Below are 12,936 nucleotides of genomic sequence, written 5' to 3'. Positions count from 1 at the left end.
TGTGGTGAATCTGTGGAATACACTGCCACAGAAAGCTGTGGAAGTGAATTAACTGATTATATTTTAGAAGGAGCCAGATATTAGATATTAAAAGCTATCAAGAGGTATGATGAGAGATTAGGAATATATTATTGAAATAGAAAATTGGCTGTAATCATATTGAATGCAGGTTCAAAAGGTTTAATGGTCTACTCCTACATTTAATTTTCTGTTTCCATAATAAAGATTGTAAAATTAAGCTGAGAGCTGAAATACCATTAATGTTTTAAAATGAAATAATACTTTTCATTTGATTTCTATTATGTTTGAAATACTAATCAGAGGAAATTGCGACCCATGTAGACTTGGGTTTCTTTAGGACAGGAGGTGTCGCTAAGCAACAGAGTGCTGCAGACAAGCCAAGATTTACTAACAAGAACATATGAATGAATGGTTGAGAAATTACTGTCAATTTGGAGGAATCAGAAATTCTTATGCATCGGGTAAAAATATGTGCTGCCTAAAGAAATTTTTGTATTCCTTGTAGAACGCCAAATTTGTTCCTGGTCTTTTGTACGCAAGATAGCCCATACAAGGTGTAGTGAGGTGGGTTGGTGTGCGCATGATCTGGAAACATTGCAGCCCATCCATAACAAAACAATGATCCACGTGCAGTGCTAGTTTCTAAGCTTGTATGATTCAGAGTCACTTCTGTAAAAGGTTATTGATTTTCATTTATATCTTTGCTAGATATTGATTAGTGCTGTATAGAATTATTTTCTTATAGTTTTAGCAATAAAGTCTCTCCTGCAAAACCATAGCACTGATGGACAAACTAGTCAATTCTTGGTGATTGCACAGTCAAATTCTGAAGGTGATCAGAAACCTTCTTCATCAGTAAGTTTCAACTCCGTGCAGTAATTTTTTTTCACTTTGACATTTGTGCAATTTCCACTCTACTCTCTCATTGGCCTCTTACACTTGTAATGAAGCCATTTGCAGGCTTGAGGAACATCTTTGTAATAAGCTTATTAAGGAGGGGAGGAGAAGATGGCGGTGTGACGCAGCGCGCGCGGCCGCTCTGAAATGATATCATATGTGTTAACTAGGGGCCGTGCACAATCCTGATTTGATGGAGACGGACATGAGAATCACAGAGGAACACCTGGAGAAACTTCTGAAATGCCCGCTTCGCTGCCGCTGCTACTGTGCGATTGAGAATCTCCAAAGGGAAGGCCCCAAATCCTCAGCTTTGCCTATTGCCTGTTGCCGGGGCCAGGGTCGAAGCACTCAGCAGAGATGGTGCTCGGTGTCGGAGGGCTGGTCAGAGGCTCGAAGTTTTCAGATGGACTCAAGAGTCGGCTGTGGTCGGGTGCTTCCAGGACGCTGCATCGGCAAGTTTGCGGCGCTCATGACAGGAAGAGTTTTTTTTCTTCCTTCTACTGTCTGCGTGAGATGATGGGACTTTCGAGAGACTTCGAGACTTTTTTTTTAAACCGTGCCCATGGTCTGTTCTTCATGAAATTACGGTATTGCTTTGCACTGTTGTAACTATATGTTATAATTATGTGGTTTTTCTCAGTTTTTCAGTCAGTTTGTCTTGTGTTTCTGTGATATCATTCTGGAGAAACATTGTATCATTTCTTAATGCATGCATTACTAAATGACAATAAAAGAGGACTGCATGTCCTCATAATCTAATCTAATCTAATCTAATCACATTTCTCAAGAACAATGTTGAATTCGGAAATGTGTATCTAAACCAGCTGTTTATGATGACACCTGTAATATTAACTTAGTATTTTTCTTTCCACAAATGTTGCCTGAACTGCTGGGTTATTTTAAGCATTCTATTTTCTTCTGGATTTCTGGCAACTGCTATGTTCTGTATTTCATGGTTTCAGCTTTTTCTCTCTATTCAATTTTTATTTATATCTCCTCCAGATATCATGTGTAATTAACGAATTTGTACCACTCAGAGAGCAAAACCATAATCTGCATCAAAATATCCCTTGCTTCTCGTAAGAACCATAGATTTATACAGCACAAAAACAGGTTCTTCAACCCAACTGGTCCATCCTGATCAAGATTTCCATCCAAACTAGTCCCATTTCCCCATGTTTGGTCCTTATCCCTCTAAACCTTTCCTATCTGTATATCTATCCAAGTTCATGGTTTAAATGTTGTTAATGTACCTGCCTCAATCACTTCCTCTAGCAGTTTATTACATAAATGAACTGCCCACTGAATGAATAAGTTACCCCTTAGGCTTCCATAGATAAATCTCTTCCTTCTCACTCTAAACTTATTTCCTGTAGTTGTTGATTTCCCAATTCTGGGAGGGGAAAAACTGACGATCGTCCTCATAATTTTGCACACCTCTGCAATATCATTGGTTATTCTCCTCCGTTCCATTGCATAAATTCCCAGCTTGCTCAGCCTCTCTCCATATCTCAGTCCTTTGAATCACAGCAACAACCTCGTTAATCTCCTTTGTGCTTTTCATGTCAAGAAGCTTGGGATTTTTTCTATAGCTATAGCAGGGTGACTAAAACTGAACACAATATTTAAAACTATGGCCTCACCCACATATTGTACAACTGAAACATAACATTGCAGATTGTATGCTCAGTGCTCTAACTGATGAAGCCCAGAGTGCCAAAAGCCTGCTTTACCATGTGGTCTATACTCTTGTGTTTAGAGGTCTTCTTATTCACAAGTATGAAGTTTTGAAAATGTCTAGAATCAAGGGCCACAGTCTCAGGTTAGAATAAGGAGAAATTTCTTCACTCAAAAGGCAGTGAATCTTTGGAATTCCCCACTGGGGACATTGGAGGTTCATCTGAGTATATTCAGGAAATTGACAGATTTTTAGATGTTATGGGAATTGAGTAATATTGGGTAAGTCAAATTACTTCTGAAGTAAAAGGTAAGTAATAATTTATTGAGCAAAGAACTGAATGACCAACTCCTGCTATTATATTCTGCTATCTCAGCAGTCTGGTGATGAGGTCTGAGGCCAGTCAACGCCAGTGAAACGGGAACAGGGCATCCGTGAACAACTATTAGTGCATAAGTACTATTCGAAAGAACTGTTGAGGACATCACTCTGCTGTCAATTGAGGTAAGGCTTAATGAATGCTAGTTACTCATATCAGATGGTAATGCTTTTTATGAACAGGATCTGAGGCCTTCAGCACAGCTCCCCTTACCTTTAGTGTATCCATTGTTGTATCTTGATATAAGAGTGCATCATATTAGCTGAAGACTAGTTTCTACAATGCTGTTTCTCTCAGGACAAAGACACTTTTTGCTGAACTTGGCTGTGAATGCTTCAGCTTGGGTTTAGCATTGATGGAGCCAGAGGATACAGTACAGTAACAGGTCCTTTCACACACTAGGTCTATGCTGATCATCAACCACTTATGCACTAATTCTACATTAAAATCATTTTTTTCTCCCAACATTCTCAATTCCATCCAATTCTACAATTCACTGATAGATTGAGGGCATTTTGTATGGGGCAAAAATTAATCTACCGAACTTTGTGATGTGGGAAGAAACCAGGAGACCCAGATTGTCACATGGCTCATATGGTCACAACTCGCAAAAAGCACTGGAGGTCAGGATCCCAGGTCACTAGTGTTGTGAGGCAATGGTCTAAACATTTCACCACTGTTCCACCCTTGGGGTGGGGTGGGCTATACCATAACTTGAAGCCTTCTTTATAGATATCAGATTAAAGTTGAGACATGGTAGGACTGCAGAGCTTTATTTGGTAGTGAGCTTACTTGACTATCTATTATGTACTGATTAGTCTTGTGTTTTAGTTTCTCCGTGTTGACACCTCAATTTTAAGTGTTTGCTGCAGTTCCGTGTATACTTCTGAACTTATTGAACCAGCACTGATCCCCTGGATGATATCGTTGGTACAGTGAAAGATATGTGTAGCAATGAACGACAGATTATAATGGTGTACATTTTTTGCTGTTGTTAGTCTGTGGTGCTTCACAGAAGCCTACTTCTAAGCTACCAGATCTACTCTTGAGTTCATTTCATTCCATAAGACACAGGAGTAGAATTAGGCCATATGGCCCATCGAGTCTGCCCGCCATTCAATCATGGCTGATCATTTTTTTCCCCCTCCTCAGCCCCACTCCCCAGCCTTCTCCCTGTAACCTCTGATGTCATGTCTGATCAAGAACCTATCAATCTCTGCCTTAAATACACCCAATGACCTGGCCTCCACAGCTGCCTGTGGTAACAAATTCCACAAATTCACCACCCTCTGGCTAAACAGATTTCTCCACACCTCTGTTTTAAACGGATGCCTCTCTATCCTGAGGCTGTGCCCTCTTGACCTAGACTCTCTCACCATGGAAAACATCCTTTCCACTTCTACTCTGTCTAGTACTTTCAACATTCAAAAGCTTTCAGTGAGATCTCTCCCCATCCTTCTAAATTCCGGCGAATACAGACCCAAAGCTACCAAACATTCCTCGTATGATAACCCTTTCATTCCCAGAATCATCCTTGTGAACCTCCTCCGAACCATCTCCAATGCCAGCACATCTTAGATGAGGAGCCCAGAACTGTTCAAAATACTCAAATTGAAGCTTCAACAGTGCCTTGTGAAGGCTCAGCATTACATCCCTGCTGTCGTATTCTAAACAAAATGAATGCTAACATTGCATTTGTCTTCCTCAGCACCAACTCTACCTGCAAGTTAACCTTTAAGGTGTTCATCACAAGGCCTCCTAAGTCCCTTTGCACCTCAGATTTTTCAATTTTCTCCCCGTTTAGAAAATAGTCTGCACATTGATTTTTACTCCTAAAGTGCATGACCCATGCGTTTTCCAACATTGTATTTCATTTGCCACTCTCTTGCCCATTCTCCTAATCTGTCCAAGTCCTTCTGAAACCTACCTGTTTCCTCAACACCACCTGCCCCTCCACCAATCTTCGTATCATCTGCAAACTTGGCAAAAAAGCCATCTATTCCATCATCTATTTTCCTCCCCCCCCCTCTCTGCATTCCGCAGGGATCGCTCCCTACACAACTCCCTTGTCCATTCGTCCCCCCCCATCCCTCCCCACTGATCTCCCTCCTGGCACTTATCCGTGTAAGTGGAACAAGTGCTACACATGCCCTTACACTTCCTCCCTTACCACCATTCAGGGCCCCAAACAGTCCTTCCAGGTGAGGCATCACTTCACCTGTGAGTCGACTGGGGTGATATACTGCGTCCGGTGCTCCCGATGTGGCCTTTTATATATTGGTGAGACCCGACGCAGACTGGGAGACCGCTTTGCTGAACATCTACGCTCTGTCCGCCAGAGAAAGCAGGATCTCCCAGTGGCCACACATTTTAATTCCACATCCCATTCCCATTCTGACATGTCTATCCACGGCCTCCTCTACTGTAAAGATGAAGCCACACTCAGGTTGGAGGAACAACACCTTATATTCCGTCTGGGTAGCCTCCAACCTGATGGCATGAACATCGAATTCTCTAACTTCCGCTAAGGCCCCACCTCCCCCTCGTACCCCATCTGTTACTCATTTTTATGCACACATTCTTTCTCTCACTCTCCTTTTTCTCCCTCTGTCCCTCTGAATATACCTCTTGCCCATCCTCTGGGTCACCCCCCCCCCTTGTCTTTCTTCCCGGACCTGCTGTCCCATGATCCTCTCGTATCCCCTTTTGCCTATCACCTGTCCAGCTCTCGGCTCTATCCCTCCCCCTCCTGTCTTCTCCTATCATTTTGCATCTCTCCCTCCCCCTCCAGCTTTCAAATCCCTTACTCACTCTTCCTTCAGTTAGTCCTGACGAAGGGTCTCGGCCTGAAACGTCGACTGCGCCTCTTCCTATAGATGCTGCTTGGCCTGCTGCGTTCACCAGCAACTTTGATGTATGTTATTCCATCATCTAAATCATTGATTTACAGCATAAAAAGAAGCAGTACCAACAACCAACCCCTGCAAAACTCCACTAGTCACTGGTAGCCCACCAGAAAAGGATACTTTTATTACAACACACTGTATCCTACCAATCAGCCAATGCTCTAACCATGCCAGTAACTTTCCTGTAACACCATGTGCTCTTAACTTGGTAAGCAGCCTCATGTGTGGCACCTTGTCAAAGGCCTTCTGAAACTCCAATTATACAGCATTGTTTCATACCTCATGGATATCTTGTGACTGTCTTATGACCATGATGTAATTGAGTATCTTATGAGCATGAGGTAATGTTCATGTGATGGTGGGGTGATGTAATTTTCCCGCCAGTGTGAGGTCACGTGATGACATGTTCACCATGGGTATAAAAGGGAGACCCCTGGGGTGACGCAGTTAGTTTTAAGTTTAGTTCGTTATTTAATTCATCAGATACTCTGTTATGCTGTGTATTTGTCTTATAATGCAGTTTTGTTTTAAAGTGGCGTTCTGCTTTCTACTGTAAGTAGTATTGGAGAGTGAAGACCTTACCAAAGTACAGGAATTTGCAGAGTTGAGTAAAGCTGATGTCATTCGGCGGTATTGGCGAGGATTGACGTTTATTGAATCTTTGTTCAAGAAATAGTGACCTGCACCTGAGATATCCTCTGCTAAAGCAGGAAGGATTGTGCAGTGTCTATTCTCCAGAGGAAAAGGTTTGTTCCTTTAAACCGTTTTATTTCTGTCGCCGTGAATCCTGCGGACAAGGCAGGTTTGGGCTGGGATCAGCAGTAATGTCACGTCTTCGAGGATTTCTTTATTTCAGTAAAGTCTCTCCTAATTGACTGTATAAATCTCTTGGACTTCTGAATTTACCATTCTAAGAACTGTGTTTGAATCTACCACTTTAAGAACTGTTTTCGCATTTACAATTTTAAGAACTGTTCAGGAGTTGCCATATATTGGTTAACTTCCGGTTAAATTAGTTGTTTGAATATTTTTCGCTACTGTTGACAGAGTTTAATAAATGTTTGTTTGTTTTTATAAAACCTGACTCAATTGATATATTCATTGTTGCTGGTCATGTGACACTGAATCCCCTTTATCTATTCTACTTGTAATCTCCTCAAAGAATTCCAACAGGTTCATCAGGCAAGATTTTCCCCGAAGGAAACCATGCTGACTTTGTCCTATCTTACCAAGTACTCCATAACCTCATGCTTAACAGTTGACTCCAACATCTTCCCAACCACTGAGGTCAGGCTAACTGGTCTATAATTTCCTTTCTCCTGCCTTCCTCCTTTCTTAAAGAGTGGAGTGGCATTTGCAATTCTCCAGTCCTCTGGCACCATGCGAGAGTCCAATGATCTTTGAAAGATCATTGCTGATGCCTCCACAATCTCTACTGCTACCTCTTTCAGAACCCTAGGGTACATTTCATCTGGTCCGGGTGACTTATGTACCCTTCAACTCAATGTTAATGGCACACAAGGATGTTCCTATCCTTTGTGTGAACATTGGAACTTATGGCAGTGCATCAACCAAATCTAGCAAGGATGGCTGCATCTGTCATACATAAATTGGTGAGTATGGAATCAGGCAGGTTTATTGCTTGAGTTAATGAATGACATGAGTAAAAGAAAAAATTTTAGATGCTGTCAATATATTTAATAGAGTTAAAAATGCATGTTAATTGTCATAAGGAAAATACTATTATCTGTAGTGTTTGTTGTGTTTCTAGATAGCTCTCAAGCATATCCAGAATACCTTAACAGATTTCATGAACAATAAATATACCTTTCACATTGAGATGTCAATTATTTGATGGTCATGTAGGTCTACTGTTTGTTTTAAGACCCTAAGATACAGAAGCAGTATTGGCCGTCAGACCATTGAGTCTGCTTTGCCATTCAATCACAGTTGATTTCATTTTTTTGTTTCAGCCTTCTCCTAGTAACCCTTAAACACCTTACCAATGAAGAACTGATACCTCAAATACACCCAATAACCTGGTTTCCACAGCCTTCTGTGGCAACAAATTCCAATTTTACCCCCCCCCACCGAAGAAATTCTTCAATGTTTCAGTTTTAAAGGGAGAACCTTATTCTGAGGCTATGTCCTTAGATCCTATGCTCTCCTATTAATAGAAACATCCTCTTCATGCCCACTCTATCCAGGCTTTTCAGCAGGTAAGTTCAATGACACCTTCCCCCCCACCCATTCTTCTGAACTCCATCATGTACAATCCTAGATACTTTAAACACTCAAATGTCAAGCCTTTCAATCTTGGGATCATGGTTTTGATATTACACAAGTTTCCCCTTCAAAAACAAAAATCTAATTTCTCCCTTACATCCCCCCCCTTTTGAATGGCATCCAGTTCCTCTGTGCTGTCCTCACCCTTGAACACCCACAGGGAGCAAGAACTCCTACCTGTTGGCCAGTGGTAAGGTCGAAGCTCAATTTGGACCCCTCTTCCCATCTCTTTTGCAGTCATACCACTCCGTCCTCGAACATTCACCAATCTAGCAATAGACATGACTCTCTCCTGGACTATAATGTCCAGGCAATTCCACCCCTCCCTGTTGTACACAGAGTTTGGAGCTTTATCTCCGGCTCATCAGATGTTTCTTGAACAGGCAACATTTGCTGTAGATATGGTCATTGTTTATTACAATGGAATCTTCCAATACACTGATGGACCAGTCACAGTTCCATATAGCATTACAGTGTTCCATTGCCTCAGGATTTCATCTCATCCAATCTGCCAGTTCCAGAATTTTGGAAACACATTAACAAACCTCTTTAGTGTATGGAACTCGTGTCTTTTACTTCACAATTGTTTGCTAGATTTTGTATACACAAAATAGCTGCTGATTGTATTACACTTAAGTGCTAGATTTTAAATAAAGTCAATTATTGATAACATAAATGCTCATTCAATAAATATTTCATATGAGAATAAATAAGCAAGTTTATCTATCTTCTTAATCTTTTATTGATTGTACATGGCCGCCTGTTGATACAATTGATATAGAAGACATGATATGAAGCACTGCATACTGTAATATGTTGAACAAAAAGTGCAAAAATATTCGGGCTAAAAACTTAAAAATTTCCCAAACAATGATACAATGATAGACTTTGGCTTTATTTCTCCCTTAGTGTCAATACCTTTCTGTTGATGCTCTTAATTTTTCCCCCATTAGCAACGCAAAGCATTTTCACAGAACAATACATATTCTCAAGCAAGCCAGTGCACAGATATCACAAATAATTCCATTGCATGCCCCAGGCTAACATTTTTCTATTTTAGATGGAGAAATACTTCGCACTGGTGACAAATCCTCTTTGTGCCAAGAAGTCCTCACAGGGCAAATTAACAGCCTTTAATTTGTCAATCCAATAAATAATTGTTACAGGCTATGCAAATACAGTAGATAGAGGAAAAAAACTGCATTTGTCATTAGGGAACTGTGTGATGATTCCTCTGAATGCATTTTAATTCTTTTAACCAAAAGAGAAGATACTTTATTCTATAACAGTAACAGTTCAGCAAAAAAAGTCATAAATACAACAGCTTAAAAACAAAAACGATCTACCAAGTATGACCATCCTCAGATACAAATCAGTGTCCATAATATTTTTATACATCAATATGTAAGGCACAGTAATACCTGCATGGAGCAGACAATGGTAACTTGAACAAAGAAACGTGGCTGACTCAGCTATAGTATTCTCTGAACAATGTTCGGTACAAAAGTTACAGAGTACACGTCTCAGGGAAATCGCAAGAGAGAAATCGCATTGTGCAACATATGGTACAACCACTTAAGTAAGGATAACTGCAGCTATAGATTCTAATTTGTTTGGAATTTAGTTTGTGGAGTTTATTTCTGAATAGACGTTTTGAAAGGAAGAATCAAGGCAAGATGGACATCAAATTGAAATGCTAATATACCTGAAGAATTACTTGCACTACGAATGTCAGCAAATCAGCTCTCTTTAGAAATGACAAAATACAACCATTATGTTGGCATCACAAACTACTGTACAAATTCAGTCATTCTTTGCAATATTTTAAAATCAATTAAATAAATTTAAATTAATAAACTGAAGTCAGTTATCATAAAAAGGGAAAAAGCTTTTTATCTATTCAGAAATAAGTATTGCTTCAAGCTGCAAAAAGATAATAACTACATATTTTAAAATGCAAACAAATGATTAACAGTTTTTATAATTTGCCTACTGTATACAGAGTATTTGATTTTAGATTCAAGTTTCATAATTTTCTGCAGCTCCTGTGTTACAATTCCTATTGAGCTTTGCTATGTTTGGCTTGAACAATTTATTTCAACCAACATAGAATCAAGTAGAGAATATACTCAGCTCTATGATTATTTAAAATAAACAGGACAACAGTAAGTAATATTAATAAACACAAGATTATAGTTCTGCTTAAGGAAAACCAAAATTTAGAGTTTTGGGGGGTTGGATGTGACAATAGTATCTCAATATCTTATTTGTAAAGCTCAAACCCATAATACTCTTAAGAACAAAAATTAGACAGGGTTTATTACTGAAAATCAAACAGCAATAAACCACTGAATAATGGAGTTGTGAACATTATATCCCACCATCTGTATTACTGGAGCTGAATGAAATCTTCATGCACAGTTGCTCTGATGAAGATCATTAACCTGAAACATTAAGTTGGTTTCTCTTTCCAAAGATACTACGTGACAGAGTATTTCTAAAAGTTTCCATTCTTATCTAATAAAACCTGCCTTTCTGAAATTAAAAGAATAGCAACATCTCAAAAGACATTTAATATGCACATATGCACCCATACACAATACCTGTAGTAAGGGATTCCAGTGCCAGAATGGTACATAAATACTGTGTCTGAATATTTCTTCTGATTTACTATAAAAATGGATTCTGACTTCATTCATGCCTAAAAAGAAAGGAAACTGAGGACACAATCAACACATCCCCAACAAAGAACAATCTGGAAACAGTATCCAGTCAGTGCATGGTGAAAGTTTATGGGAAGAGCATAATTATAACTCCAGGGTTTGAGGGATAATGTCTGAGTAAAGAACTTCCAGGGCATAGGAGACGAAGAGGAAATGTATAGGTATGTTACATAAGTGGGCAAATGGAGTATAATGTGAAATTGTTAATTTTGGCAGTTAGAATAAAAATGCATATTACCTAAAAGATGAGAGATTACAGAACTTTGAGATGCAGTGGGATCTGGGTGTTCTGTGCATGATTTGCAAAAGGGTAATGTGAACTTCGGGCATGTAATTGAGAAATCTAAAAGAAGGTTAGCATTTCATGCAAGGATTGAATATAAAAGTGCAATGGTTATGATTCAGTTAAAAAGGGCCACAGCTACAACACCTTGCACAGCACTAGTCACCATATTTAAGGTAGGTGCAGTAGAGTAGTAACTGGAATGGATGGGTCATGTTGAGTACATACCAGGCTTGTATACAACTGTGTTTAATAGTGAGAGGCAATTTAATGGCAGTAGCCCAAAGTGTTTTAACAGGGTGGATGTGGAGAGGACAAATTCTCTTGTGGGAGAATTTAGAATTAGTGGTCACAGTTTAAGAATAATGGGTCACCCACTTAACTTAGGCAAGGCAAAATGTTTTCTCTGGAGGATTGAGATTCTCTGGAACTCTCTTCCTAAAGGGGCAGTGGCAAGTGAGACTTTGAATAGTTTTAAGGCAGAGGTAGATAGGTTTTTGATAAGCAAGAGGGGGTAAAAGGTCTCCAGCATTAGATGGGAGTGCAGAGCTGAAATAACAATTGGATCAACTATCATCATGTAATGAATTATCAGAGAAGGCTTGAGGCTCAAGTCACCTACACCTACCCGTAATTGACGTCTTCATTAATTAGTGCTCACAGCTCTACAGTAGAATGTCGAAACTAAAATAAATAGTTGGTTTTGAATCCCTGCAGTGATTTCTGAAGAGTGCCAACTGAAAAGTTTCGGTTTCCTGCTCCATGGCTTGTATTCCTTTCTCACTGCAAAGTGCACTGTGTAATGTGTTAGACCTGACAAGTCAGTAAGCCCTATATATTTCATTTCACAGAACACACTTGAATGTAGAACTATATACTACAGAGCTACCAGAAAGAGCACAAGGCAATTGCTCAGTGAGGCATGCCTGCCACTTTAATAAATGTAATATCCTTCTTTCCATAACCTTCACAAACATCTGACTTTGCATACTCAATACATAAATCATATTTGCTGTATTTACACATTATACATTGCAAACCTACAGGAAATAAGGCTGATGTAATTCTGGATCAACATTCTACCTTGCAGTATTTTACAGTCTTGTACAGGAAAGATTTTTTTGACAAAGGGGACAGTCAGCATGTACACCACAGGTTATTCACTGTACTATCAATAATTGTTTTAATTTTAAAAAAATTAAAAATCTTAACTAATAAAAGTAAGTGTTTTTAAAAAGCAATAAGCAGTGCAAAACTCAGTAAATATATGTGGGGAAGATGACATTTTCTGAAAAATCTGTGGTGCATTCATTGGCACGTGTGCAAAGCTTTAGATGTGATGCCGGTGCTCCCAGAATAATTTTCTTAAACAGCTGAAAGCCTTGGAGACCAATGATATTGATACTGGGTTAGTACTTCCTCTAGTTCTGGGGCTGGTGCCTTGTCCCATCCTCTGTCAGGTCATACCTGGAAGACAGTTGAAGATCTGATCACTTGCACTATGAAATATAAAAAGGAAACTGGCCCAAGATGAACATTCACAATCACCTTCTGAACCAAAAGGGATGGGATATTTTATTCATGTCGTCATGTAGTAATACTTGGACATTTTGAATCTTTGTTTGGTTTGCTGATGTAAGGTTGTGAACTTGAACTGAACTCACTGAGGCTGATCAGATCAACTTCAGTGGACCTCCATAGTGTTCACAAGATTATGGCTTTCAAACAAGCCACAAATGACTTGCAAGGGAACTTTAAAC

The 12,936-nt window shown here is 39.5% G+C and overlaps 1 protein-coding gene across 4 annotated transcripts in view; it reads right to left on the bottom strand.

Moving 5' to 3' along the window:
- Window positions 1–8,874: 8,874 nt before the first annotated feature.
- The window catches only part of esyt2b (extended synaptotagmin-like protein 2b), a 200,906-nt gene continuing 196,844 nt past the window's right edge, over window positions 8,875–12,936 (bottom strand). For all 4 annotated transcript variants that reach the window (XM_063044411.1, XM_063044412.1, XM_063044413.1 and 1 more), the window contains one exon: window positions 8,875–12,643. In XM_063044411.1, coding sequence (XP_062900481.1) covers window positions 12,598–12,643 — 46 coding nt within the window. In that variant the 3' untranslated portion in view covers window positions 8,875–12,597. The remainder of the gene's footprint in view (window positions 12,644–12,936) is intronic.

This window comes from Mobula hypostoma, chromosome 3, assembly GCF_963921235.1.
Source record: "Mobula hypostoma chromosome 3, sMobHyp1.1, whole genome shotgun sequence".
NCBI lineage: Eukaryota > Metazoa > Chordata > Chondrichthyes > Myliobatiformes > Myliobatidae > Mobula > Mobula hypostoma.
This window is presented reverse-complemented; position numbering and strand designations above follow the sequence as displayed.